Raw genomic sequence first — 12,260 nt, 5'->3', positions numbered from 1 at the left:
ACTAAGAACTTGATGGACATTTTCACAAATGCCATTACACATGTAAAGTTCTGAAAGCAACGTCTGAAACCGTGGCTTAAAGATGGTATGCAAATGTCCCGATAATGGAGAAGAAACGTTTAAGGTTCAACAGGTCCATAAGACGCACATATTAGTTGTTCTCTTAAAAAAATCTAATAATGTATGAAATCTGTCCTCTCCTAGACATTGTGAAAGCAGCTGACACTAATCCTGTCACTACAGGGTATCAAGCAGGGTGGAATATGAGTTTGAGCACAGACAGATTTTCTTTGTCTCTGTTTCCTCGGGGTTTCAGTGCAGGACAGGTATTGGAGCAGGGAAACTGCCTCGTGTCCTTGAACAGAAGAGCCATAGTGGAGGGGGCGGGGTTGGGGGTGGGGGTGGGGGCGGGGCTAGTGGAATGGAACAAGCTTACACCAAAACACAATGGACACATAGAAACGCGGTCTGTTTCTATGGACGAGGGGACAGGAACAACGTCCGGCACGATACGCCACAAACGGGACACCGCAGAGTGGGACGAGGACTGGATGTTTTAGAAAACGTTGACGTTAAGCATTGAAGTCAGTTCCATTCAGCTGGACTGATTTGCACAACTTTTCACGTTAAATGGATAAATCTAACCAAGATGCTAATTTTGCTCGGCATGCCTTAAAGCTAGCAGCCTCGTGTCTGGCAATGCTAGCTTTGTCGACTAATAGCATTTAGCATTTTTGGTTGATCTACCCTGGTAGTCGAAAGATAAGGTCAAATCTAAAAACAGGAAAAGTATTCAGTATTCGCGTGAAAGGAAGCCTTCAATCTTAACGTGTCAGTTAGTCGTCGTGTCACTCTGCAGGTGTCTCTGTGAAAGAGAAAGTTCCTAGCCACCGGACGTGGAGGGGGGGAGGGGTTTGGGGGTGGGGGGTGGGGGAGGGTTGAGACCAGACTCTCTCTCTTTCATCGTTAGTATTGACGTCTGAACCATAGCAGAGCGATTCTCAACTTTGGGCTCTGGGGACCTGATTAGTTTTGTCATTTTTGTGTATGTGTGATGTCACTGCCTGAGCAAAACCCAGTACCACCCAGTCCTGAACACCTTCTCTGCCCTCAGTCGCAACACACTACATATCTATTTAAGGTGCTAATCATCTCAGTGGTGATCACCGATATTTCATAGGGTCATCATCACCCTTCTATAACTTGTTCCTCAATTACAAATGGGCTCTGTGCAGTAGGAACACAGATGCTGCATATCTCAGCAATGGCCTTAAATAGATGCGAGAGAGGCGTCAGGGCGGAGCGGTACGGGCTTGCTGATTGGTGGGTCCCGCCGAGCCCTGGTGCAGTGTGGGAATCCTCAGAGTTCTGGTCAAGGACACGAGGGGCGCTCAGTGAGCAGGAGGAACGGTGCTGGTGAACCTACTGGAAGCATGATCAACCCAAGGTCTCCACCAGTGCTTTTTATGCCCTTTGGTTTTTTCTGTCTCTGCTCCTACAATGAAATGGTGGCAAGATCATTAATGAAAACGCAGTGAGAAATCAAAGCCATTAAGCACACATGCAACTAGTACGATTCGTCTATTAGGCTTGCGTCTCGACACGCTGTTGTCATGAATTTTAACGTCATGTTTATAGTTACAGCACAGAGTTTAGCACAGCAGGTCAATCCTTCCCAAGAAAACATAGCCAGTGAATACACAATGAATTTTGCTTTACTACAGTATCCACTCTCAATGGCATAAACCCGCTGGGTTTCCGAGACCATAACATACACCAATCCAAACTAATTCTCCTTTAATTTGACAGCCTTTGTCATACCGTCGTCATCGTCTTCGTCTTCGCCGGTGGGCGGGGCCTGGTTCTGGCCGTCCACAGACTCCTGCGTCAAACTCAACATCTTCTCTTTCCCTCTCTTAAACTTCTGCTGCCGAATTTTAATGCTCTCCATCCTAGTTTAACGGAGTCACACACACACACACACACACACACACACACACACACACACACACACACACACACACACACACACACATACGCACACACACATATACACACACACACACCAAACACACACACACACACACACACACACACACACACACACACACACACACACCAAACACACACACACACACACACACACACACACACACACACACACACACACACACACACACACACACACACCTCTAGTGCCACAATTGAACATTTGTATGATGTGATTCGAGACAGTGATGTCTGCACTGTAGTGAGTGTGTGTGTTAATGTGTGTGTGTGTGAGTGTGTGTGTTAATGTGTGTGTATATGTGTGTGTGTGTTAATGTGTGTGTTTATGTGCCTGTTAATGTGTGTGTGTGTGTGTGTATGTGTGTGTGTGTGTGTGTATGTTAATGTGTGTGTGTGTGTGTGTGTTAATGTGTGTGTGTGTGTTAATGTGTGTGTTAATGTGTGTGTATATATGTGTGTGTGTGTGTGTGTGTTAATGTGTGTGTTTATGTGTCTGTTAATGTGTGTGTGTGTGTGTGTGTGTGTGTGTGTGTGTGTGTGTGGTACTCTCACTGTCTCTTGAGTTGCTCCATAGACTTGTTCTCCTCCTCTATTCGAGCCCTCACTGCCTTCACTATGGAGGCCTGGAACAGCTCCGCCCCTCTGAGGGTGTGAAGACAGGAGCAGCCGATTACAGAATCATTCAGCCATGTTCAGGTATCAGCAGAGTAAAGGAAGGAAAAAGCTTAAAGTGTGTAGAACTCATAGAGGACTGAGCAATGCAAAAGAATCAGTTTGGATTTGTGTGTGTGATGTGTGTATGTGTGTAAGAGAAAGAGACAGAGATAATGTGTGTATGAGTGTGTTGACGTGTGTGTGTGTGTGTGTGTGTGTGTGTGTGTGTGTGTGTGTGTGTGTGTGTGTTTGCCAGGGTGTGTGTGGTGTTGTTAGCCTGTGATCCAGCTCACCTAGAGGCTAATATCTGTCCTGCACGGATGTCGGCCACCACATGGAGGAAGTAGTAGCTCATGAAGACTCGTCTCTGTAGGAGGAGGAAGCTGAAACAGATACTGTCCCAAATGATCCCGGCCTCATCCTGTGGGAGCTGGCAGTCCTGCTCTGTAGTGTCTTTAGAGTCTTTAGTTTAACACACACACACACACACACACACACACACACACACACACACACACACACACACACTGTTCAGACAATTGGGGATCATATCAGAGACACTGATCTGCTATCTACACTTTGAACTTCATTGATGCATTTTGACAGGTATTTGCCCTGTTCTACATGTGGAAGGGATTGATTAGTCTAGCCTAGTACCCTGGTCTGTTCTATATGTAGGTGCGATCGACTAGTCTAGCCTAGTTTCCCTCTCCCTCTGCTGGCCAGTTGCAAACATCTGTTATGCCAACTACACAGAATCAGGTAGTAATCACAGTAATTCACCAAGCATGATTGTCTAGCATATGATGATAATATGATTTGCTATTATTATTATGATAATTATCTAGCATATCCCGAACATTTGGGCGCAGTAACATAATACACAAAAATATGTGTTGTTCTATTTTATCGAATTCTATGGTATTCCATACAAGCAGTGTGTCAGGTACAATGGATTACAGTTTTTCGAGTGAAGGGTCCAGGTGTGGCCCAGGGTCCAGGTGTGGTTCTGGTGCTGGTACCTTGTGGGATTTCGTATCCTTTGATGGTGCAGGACAAGCTTAGCAACTGGATCAGCCAACAGTGATTGGGTTGCAGTTGTTTGATGTAACCACACGCCAGTATCTAGGTGAAAGTAGCCATGGCGACATTCAAAATTCACCATAGTTTCCATCATCTTCAACAGTGTAAACAGTCAAAACAAACCGCTAACATACACGTGCCTGTTCCCCAACCACTGGTGAACGTCACATCTTTGGTTACATTCACATTACACAAAGGTTCCACACAGCTAAAGCTTTGGAAGGAGATGATTAAAAATGAGGTGGTGTCTCACAGACAAGACGTTCTTCATGGTGATGACGAAGACGTTGTAGGCGATGAGGAAGTCCCAGTAGTGCAGGATCTTCTTGATGGGCTTGAGGAGCAGCTCTCCACCAAAGAGCAGGAAGTAGAAGCAGGCCACCAGGTAGCCCATGCAGAAGATGCTGATGCGTGTGGTGCCCGTGATGAAGATGATGGTGAGGACGAACCAGAACAGGTAGCTGAACATGATCACCTTCAGCATGTCGAGGTAGGACCTGAAACACCCCCCGAGGTGAACATCATCGCAAGTTTGCTTTGTGTTGACAACACAAATGTTCACCATCAAGTGTTCACCATCAAGTGTTCACCATCAAATGTTCACCATCAAGTGTTCACCATCAAGTGTTCACCATCAAATGTTCACCATTAAATGTTCACCATCAAATGCAGTCACGAGGGCATAACGTCTCCAAACACACGTTTTTCTTGGTTCACATTTTAGAGGTGCATGAGACAATTGATGGTGAAGCCTTACGCAGTTCACGCATGTCCAACTTGATCTCAGGATGAAACTACTGTGTCTATATTATCATTACCTACAATACAGATGTTGCTACCCCAAAATTAGATGACTTTTTTCATCACGTACATCCTTTCCTTTAGCGAACTGGACACGAAGTGGTTAAAAACAGATGCTGAGTCAAAAAAGCGGCCGAAATCCCCTCCGTTAACCACAATTGTGTGTCGTGATGTGACAAAAACGTCTCTTTGACGAGCGGCCTGAACATCGCTGTTTTTCCATTACACAAGTGCCTCCGCTGACATGAGCATTACATTCATAGGCGGGTCAATAGCCAGAACACTTTGCTTGCGTGCACATAAAGGGGAGAGCTGCCGGACGCTGGGACTCTAAGAGCTGCTGCCTATGGATCTTTATCAGCTGAGTGCACTCCAGACCTCTGGGTCTAAACTACATCCTTTCAAAAATGGCTCTTTACCAGCTACTTATCGCCGTGGAAACACAGCAGGTGGAGTGGGCGGGGCACGTCCGCCGGGCCGGCGTTAAGGACCCTGATGAAAAGCTGAGATGTTACGAGATAAGGACGCACGCTGCTGATTGGTCAAGATGGACGAGGGCCGTTTTGTCGCTCTCTCTCTCTCTCTCTCTACCTCACTCTCTGGCCCTCACATCCCTCTCTCTTTCTCTTCCCTCCATCTCTCTCTCTAACTCTTCATCGCTCTTAAAGCCCACCTCACAAAAAGAAAACCACCCCTCAGCACATAAAAGGCGCTGATTGAGTTAGGCTAAAGAATAGAGAGAGAGAGAAAGAGAGAGAGAGGGGAAAGAAGAGAGAGAGAGAGAGAGAGAGAGGGGAAAGAATAGAGAGAGAGGGAGGGGGAAAGAAGAGAGAGAGAGAGAGAGAGAGAGGAGAAAGAATGGAGAGATAGAGAGAGAGAGAGAGAGAGAGAGAAAGAGAGAGATGCTGGGTTATTGACAGCACTCTCCACCTGTAATAGGATCTGTGGAAGGCTCTGGGACGTGGAGAATGTGTGGGCGGGACATCGGTAGTACTTGGCGACAGACAGAGCAGATGATTGGTTAGAGAGTTCAGCTGGGCATGTGTAGTAGACACAGGCAGCTGCTCTGTGATACCAGTGTAGTTCACACTTTGTTTATACACAGTATGCAAACACCATGTCACACCAAGCCTGCAATGTTCAGTTCCCAAATTGTCCCACAATTGCGTGTGTGTGTGTGTGTGTGTGCGTGTGTGTGTGTGTGTGTGTGTGTGTGCGTGTGTGTGTGTGTGTGTGTGTGTGTGTGTGTGTGTGTGTGTGTGTGTGTGTGTGTTAGCACCTGCAGTGTATGAAGTCGGGGACAGGGTTGTGCACGCTAAAGGAAGCTGCGTCCAGGTCTCTGCAGATCTCCACGTTGTCTCCAGCCAACAACCGCACGGCTGCCTGGTTCTCCTCATCGAACACCTGCCTCTGGAGAGAGACACTCAACAGGAGCATGAAGTCATCTGGGCAAAGAGACGTAGAACAGGCCAGGGAAATGGGGAGAGAAAGAAAGGAGGAGAAGAGAGGAGTGTAAAGAGGTGTTATATACTTTTGAATTTCTCCCTGTTTTGTGTACAATATTTTAGTATCAGAATTCCGAACTGGAAGTGTTGAGGGAGAGTCGAACCACACGATGACGTACAGATGAGAAACTTGGGGTTCGGGCCAGTGCGGAAATCGGGCAGGTAGAGCCACTTGATGACGCCTGAGTGTGAGGTTGGTGAGAATCTCCAGGGGTATTCTGTGGAAACACCAGCAGGGCGGTTATCTGAACCAACCACCAACACCCACCACCAACATCTCCTCCCGAGCACTGCCACAAACTGCCAAAACTCCAATTCGCAAACTGGAGTCTTTCTCTGAGACTTTCCAGGAGCATTTTGGGACTTTTCCGGGACGCCCAACAGAGGCCGGACTATGTGCTCACCTGTGCAGGCGGCGGGCGGGATGCCGATACACACAAAGTACTGGAAGGTGAGCATGCAGGCCAGGAAACAGCAGTATTTGGGCCAGATCTCGGCGACGGCCTTCCTCCTGCGACGGTACATGACGCAGATTAACGCAAAGGCGTGTAGCATGGAGTAGAAGTCCATCCGCTGACCAATGACGTTCACCGCCAACAGGAAGGACACCTGAGCCAGGAAACAAAGCTATGACAACAAACATACACACACACAGGAATATATTGATCCTGCTTTTCCACTGAACCAATGTGACCGAGTGGTTAAGGGCTTCACCACCTCCACCCCAAACTTGTAGAAGGAGTAGTTGATGAAATATTTGGCACAGTTGATGATGCCGTTGTCCAGGTGCTGGCGAGTTATATCGTGGAAGATTGTCCGGGACGGGGGAGGGGAGAGCTTGTTGCGACGACGGAAAAACTCCTGGTGTCTGTAGACGGTGACCTCAAACGCCAGGATGGCCAACATCAGCAAGTTGTTCTGGAGGAAAGGATTGCAAGGTCAAAGGTCAAAAGGTCATATCTCTAGTCTATTATTTTATAATTTGTCACTTTATTTATTTATTTATATATAAATAAATATAATTTGTCACTTTATTTATTTATTTCTTTTTATCTTTAATTTTAATATTTTATTGTTATCTTCTTATATTTACATTAGTTTTTTTACTTTACTTTTTTATTATATTGTTTACTTTACTTTTTTACATTTTATGTTATTTTACTTTAATTTCTTCTAACATTTCCTTTTTGTCTTCTCCTTTTTATGTTTCTTTTATTTATACTGTAAAGCACTTTGAGTTGCATGTATGTATGAAAGATGCTATACAAATAAAGATTATTATTATTATTATTATTATTATTATTATTATTATTATTATTATTATTATGTCAAAAGGTTTCTTTCCGATAAGATGACTACATCTACATAAACCAAAGCTAAAGAAAGTTTACCAAAATAACCGATTGTTTGGTGGAGAACTATTGCGTTGAGACGTTTGTCTTTTTAGGTTCTTGTGCGGTTTGGTGTAATAAGCTCCGCACGCACGATTGAATAATGTTAGCGTGTCTCACGTCAAACCCTCTCCACAAACCCTTCCCGTGCTCCTGATCTACACCCTTTGGAGTTCAGGTTCCTGCTCACCCTCAGGTTTGGCAGGAGAGAGCTGAACTTCTCCAGACCAACCCAATTGGCAGGATCCACGGGCTCCAGGTACAGTAGAGAACTCGCCATGTACTTCTTATCATCAACGGAGATGTTTGTGGGCTGATGGGAAGACGCGGGTACATCCATAATCCAGAATACAGACGAAGACACAGATAATTATGCTATTGGCTGATATTTTAATAACCAGTGCAGAAGCATGGGGAGGCGGGGACGGGGACAGGGGCGGGGTCGGGGGCGGAGCTCAGGCTCAGGGGCGTGCATGAATCCGCTCTGCCCAGTTCGCACCATGGAGCAGTTGCTGGAGTAGGTCTCTGGCTTGATGGTCTCGAGCTGGTACAACATCTTGCAGATGATGACGACGCAGGTCCACACGGTGCAGACGCTGGAGGCGAGCGGGCGGAACTGGCTGTAGGGCAGAGCGAAGGCCCACGCCGCCAGGAACACCGAGTTCAGCAGCGAGACCTGCACAGACACCCACCAATCACACGCCTGCCTGTCCTTCTGTTTCACTCCAACCGGAGCAGGTAGACCGTGTCGTACACGCGGACTAAAACCGCGTGGGGCAGAACTTACAACATAATTCAGTTCAGATGCAGTCAGTGTTAGGAGATCAGGTTAGACGTTAAACGCGCGCAACTACGGCGAAATGTGTAAAAAGTGCGAAAGCCGCAAACGGGACTAGCCGTGCGAGCCGGACAGCTGCTACCTCCGTGACCGACAGCAGGACGATGTAGGACGAGACAATCTTGATGATGTGGATCTCCAGGAGCCACCAGATGAAGAGCTGCAGTTTGTGGAAGTGCTCGAGGAACTTGAGGAACAGCACGCTCAGACGGTCCACCACCAGGTGCCACTTGCTCTTGAGATCTAGACACACGCTGCAAGTTCAGATCCACTGACAAGGGATTATCGTTAGCGTGCTGAACGCCCGACACTGGATGTTGGATATTTCTGAATAACAGATAAATTAATGGTGTATTAGGAACCTTAAGAAACCAGAGCAGTACTTAGACATGTTTTTTTTCCTAGCATCAGCTTGTAGCCAGCTACAAAAATAAATCCAAAACCATTATTTAGTGCTGTTATCGATTTCTCTGGCAAGTATCCAAGTAATAAGTGGTGTAACGTACAGTTGGCACGTCATCACCAAACGAACCCTGGAGGGTTTTCTTTTTCTTTCTGATTACCCTTCACAACAGGGTAATGACCTTTAGATGACCTTTACAGGGGGTTATTTTCCAATTATGACCTTGCTGAGTCAAATACACTGCAGAGGATTTGATTCGTGAGGCCCAGGATGTGTGTAGAGGAAAATGCTGATAGCACCCCTGTGTTTTTTTCCTGTGTAAAGAAACTTGACAACATGGTGGAGGTCTGGACTTATGTAATCTGTGACAAAAGCAGGTATTGGCACCCAGTAATAAAGTGAAACCCAGAGCAGCGTCCGAAGGAATTCCATAAACTCAATAAAGAACGGAAGGCAATAGAACAATATGGAAGTCTGGCCGTACCTGAGCTGTGATCCGACGTAGCGCTGCTTTGCTCCTGGGCCTCCTGGGCTTCCTGGGCCTCCTCCTGGTCCTCCTCCTGGGCCTCCTCCTGGCTGGGAAGATGCTCTGAGCCAGTCTCCATTATGCCCTCCACGATCAAAACCTCCTTTTCCTTCTGTTGCTCCCGTGCCACATACGGCTCGGGGGAGGAGCTCATCAGGGTGACGTCTGCCAGGCTGCCATCGGGATGAGCAAGTCTGCACGTAAAGGTCTTTGTTTTAATCGGAGTGGACGACAGACTGAGCAGGACTGTGGGTATTTATAAGAGCACTAACTCTCACACTCTCACTTCCTCCCAAAAATAAGTTGTGAGTTGTAACTCTTTTTACAGTGTATAAAGTGTGATTCTGATTTCCGATAAGAGTTAGCGCCTTTATAAAAAGCAAACAGCTACGGCTGGGTCATGTAGGAGGGGTAGGGGTCAGGGGTCAGGGGCATGGATGCCATGAGTCTAGAGTCTTCACACAACAACAGGGAGATGGTTGCATAAGGATAGCATTTCAGCACACAACGCTCAATTCTCGGGCATAGTGTCAGTCAGTAAATAAATATCCTGTTTGGAAAAACAAAACTATCAATCAAAATTGTAGCAATCAATTAAGCGATCAATGACAACCAGCATATCAGTGAAGAGGTGGTGGGTAACACAAAAACGGCAGTGGCCCCCTTTAAGATGAACTGTCTGCTCATTGGATAGGAGTCGCGGATGGGTGTGGCTGCATGACACTGTAAGCTTGTTGTGCCCCGCCCCTAGCTCACTTACTTGCTCTGAGGAGAGGGAATTTTTTGCTTGATGCTATTAAAAAAAATTATAATTTATGGAATGGAAAACAAAAGACATAAAATCAGACCAGGAGAAGAGAAAAAGACCAGGTGTCAAATGTCAAAGGGCAGAGTTACAAAGAGACAAGAGAATACTGCCTAACAGACATCATTGTATAGTAACAGTGGGGAAAAAGAGGGATGGACATAGAATGGAAATGGGAGGAGCTTCATAGACAGGGCCGTGGAAGTGGGAGGGGCTTCATAGAAAGGGGGCGTGCACAATTCTGACATGCTGTGAAGACACGGGGATTTTGAATGCACGGAGAGACTGGGCAGATGAGAAGCTGTTTGGAGAGAGGTCATTAAGGGTCAGGTTCAAGGGGGTGTTTAGGGTCTTCAGTGGGGTAAGAGAGGTCATTAAGATTCAGGAATGGTAACCCAACAACAAGCACATTGCCAAAACTTATAACCCATTATCAAACTGATTACTGAAGGCTGATGACAGTGAGTTAATAAAAGACAGAGTGGGGATAGAGAAGCAAGCCTGTTACACTGATCAGGAAGGAGGAGGCGGAGAGAGAGGGGGAGAGAGAGGTGGAGAGAGGTGGAGAGAGAAGGGGTGAGGGTCTGGACATTCACACCAGAACCCTGCGGATGCTACAGGAAGACAGCGTTCACCCACCTATCCATTATAAGAGACAGACGAGCACTGACTTTGGCACGGCTGTGGAACCATTGCCATGAACGGCGGCAAAGGAGAAATGAGAGCAGACGATTGGTCAAAATGGGTACAGGAAGTACATGAGAGAAAGCCATTGGTTGAATATGAAATGTGAAAAATAATGAGAAAACCCCAGAGGACGCCCCTAGAAAATAAAAATAATGGATGATGTAATGATGGAGTAACGATGAATGATAAGCGGAAGAAGAGAGTGAAGATTTGTTTGACGTTAGGCTCAGCTTAACACTGCTGTGTACATGTTACACCTATTAAAGTGAAAACATTCCCTTGAAGACAACCCGTCATGCACGGGCCTGTTGTGATGCAGCTCCTAACCTGTAGACGGCGCTGTCCTGTTTGGCAGCCACAGCGCTGAGATCAGTGAGCTCGAGGAAGTGCTCATGGAAGTAGTGCAGGTGGAGCACGCACACCAGCAGGAAGGAGGTGGGGATGAAAATCCTCGTGAACAGAGTCCCCAGGTCGAACTTCTCCAGCCCCAGAGCCTTCAGCCTGCAGGAGAGAAGAAAGGGGAGGAGAAAGGGGAGGAGAAATCAAAAAGAGGGAGGGGCAAGGGGTGGAGAAGGGGGGGTGAGAAAGCAAAAGGGGGAGGGGCACAGGTGGGGAAAGGAAAAAGGGGGAGGGAAGGGGCAGAATAGGGGAGGAGAAATAAAAAGGGGGAGGGGCAAGGGGTAGAGAAGGGGGGTGAGAAAGCAAAAGGGGGAGGGGCACAGGTGGGTAAAGGGGAGGAGAAAGGGAAAAAGGGGAGGAAAGGGGAGTGGCATGGGGAGGAGAAAGCAAAAGGGGGAGGGGCAAGTGGAGGAGAAAGCACAAGGGGGAGGGGCAAGGGGAGGAGAAAGTCATAATCTCACACATAATCTCACATCTGTGTTCAGTAAGACAATGAGAGGGTGGTGTGGAGATTATGCTGTATTATCTCACTATGCCAGTATAATCTGTCTCTTCATAGGAAGGTTAATTCAGTTTTCATTCACACAAATCAAGCAAATTAAATATCAAAATGAAATTAATCCCTGGTCCAATTTCCTGTTTTTGATTTGAGCATAAAATAAAAGTACAAAAAAACTAAATGAAAAAAAAAAGCAAGAATGACACACAAAGCCTCCTGATTTAGCCAGCACTCTCAGACGTCCTGTCGTCTCGTGGGTCGTCCCGCGACTCGTCCCTGCAGGACATCGCTACACTCACTTTTCTGCGCTCATGCCCGTGATGTTGGACCAGGTGGGGATGGAGGCGTCGAACTGACATGTGTAGATGAGGGTGAGGACCAGCATGGTGTACATCACCACCGACATCCAGAAATACTTCAGGATCCTACGCCACCACCCATAATGCACCTGGGGAAGAGAAGGCCATTACACAGACTGATATTACAAAGACTGGAACTGTACAAAGCCATTACATAGACAGACAATAACATGGAATGTCATTACACAGTCTAAAATTAATTGAAGGTACTGATACATGGGATGCACAGCTCTAGTAATGAACTACACAGGTAATTAGTAATTAACTACACAGGTAATTAGTCATTAACTACACTGTTAA

The 12,260-nt window shown here is 46.6% G+C and overlaps 1 protein-coding gene across 10 annotated transcripts in view; it reads right to left on the bottom strand.

Moving 5' to 3' along the window:
- The window catches only part of piezo2b (piezo-type mechanosensitive ion channel component 2b), a 77,455-nt gene that overhangs the window by 29,040 nt on the left and 36,155 nt on the right, over positions 1–12,260 (bottom strand). For 5 of the 10 annotated variants that reach the window (XM_076981776.1, XM_076981783.1, XM_076981784.1 and 2 more), the window contains 16 exons: positions 11,901–12,049; positions 11,031–11,204; positions 9,170–9,405; positions 8,365–8,525; positions 7,944–8,120; positions 7,635–7,757; positions 6,771–6,971; positions 6,458–6,662; positions 6,173–6,271; positions 5,828–5,993; positions 4,001–4,244; positions 3,687–3,789; positions 2,958–3,126; positions 2,563–2,652; positions 1,822–1,952; positions 1,427–1,495 (listed from right to left, as the gene is read on the bottom strand). In XM_076981776.1, coding sequence (XP_076837891.1) covers positions 1,427–1,495; positions 1,822–1,952; positions 2,563–2,652; positions 2,958–3,126; positions 3,687–3,789; positions 4,001–4,244; positions 5,828–5,993; positions 6,173–6,271; positions 6,458–6,662; positions 6,771–6,971; positions 7,635–7,757; positions 7,944–8,120; positions 8,365–8,525; positions 9,170–9,405; positions 11,031–11,204; positions 11,901–12,049 — 2,497 coding nt within the window. Of the gene's footprint in view, positions 1–1,426; positions 1,496–1,821; positions 1,953–2,562; positions 2,653–2,957; positions 3,127–3,686; positions 3,790–4,000; positions 4,245–5,827; positions 5,994–6,172; positions 6,272–6,457; positions 6,663–6,767; positions 6,972–7,634; positions 7,758–7,943; positions 8,121–8,364; positions 8,526–9,169; positions 9,406–11,030; positions 11,205–11,900; positions 12,050–12,260 lie in introns of all 10 variants that reach the window. The other 5 variants (XM_076981775.1, XM_076981782.1, XM_076981778.1 and 2 more) reach the window with 2 other exon arrangements.

The sequence above is a fragment of the Brachyhypopomus gauderio genome, chromosome 19, assembly GCF_052324685.1.
Source record: "Brachyhypopomus gauderio isolate BG-103 chromosome 19, BGAUD_0.2, whole genome shotgun sequence".
Lineage (NCBI taxonomy): Eukaryota > Metazoa > Chordata > Actinopteri > Gymnotiformes > Hypopomidae > Brachyhypopomus > Brachyhypopomus gauderio.
The sequence above is the reverse complement of the archived record's forward strand: the minus strand, read 5'-3'. Positions and strand labels throughout refer to the sequence as shown.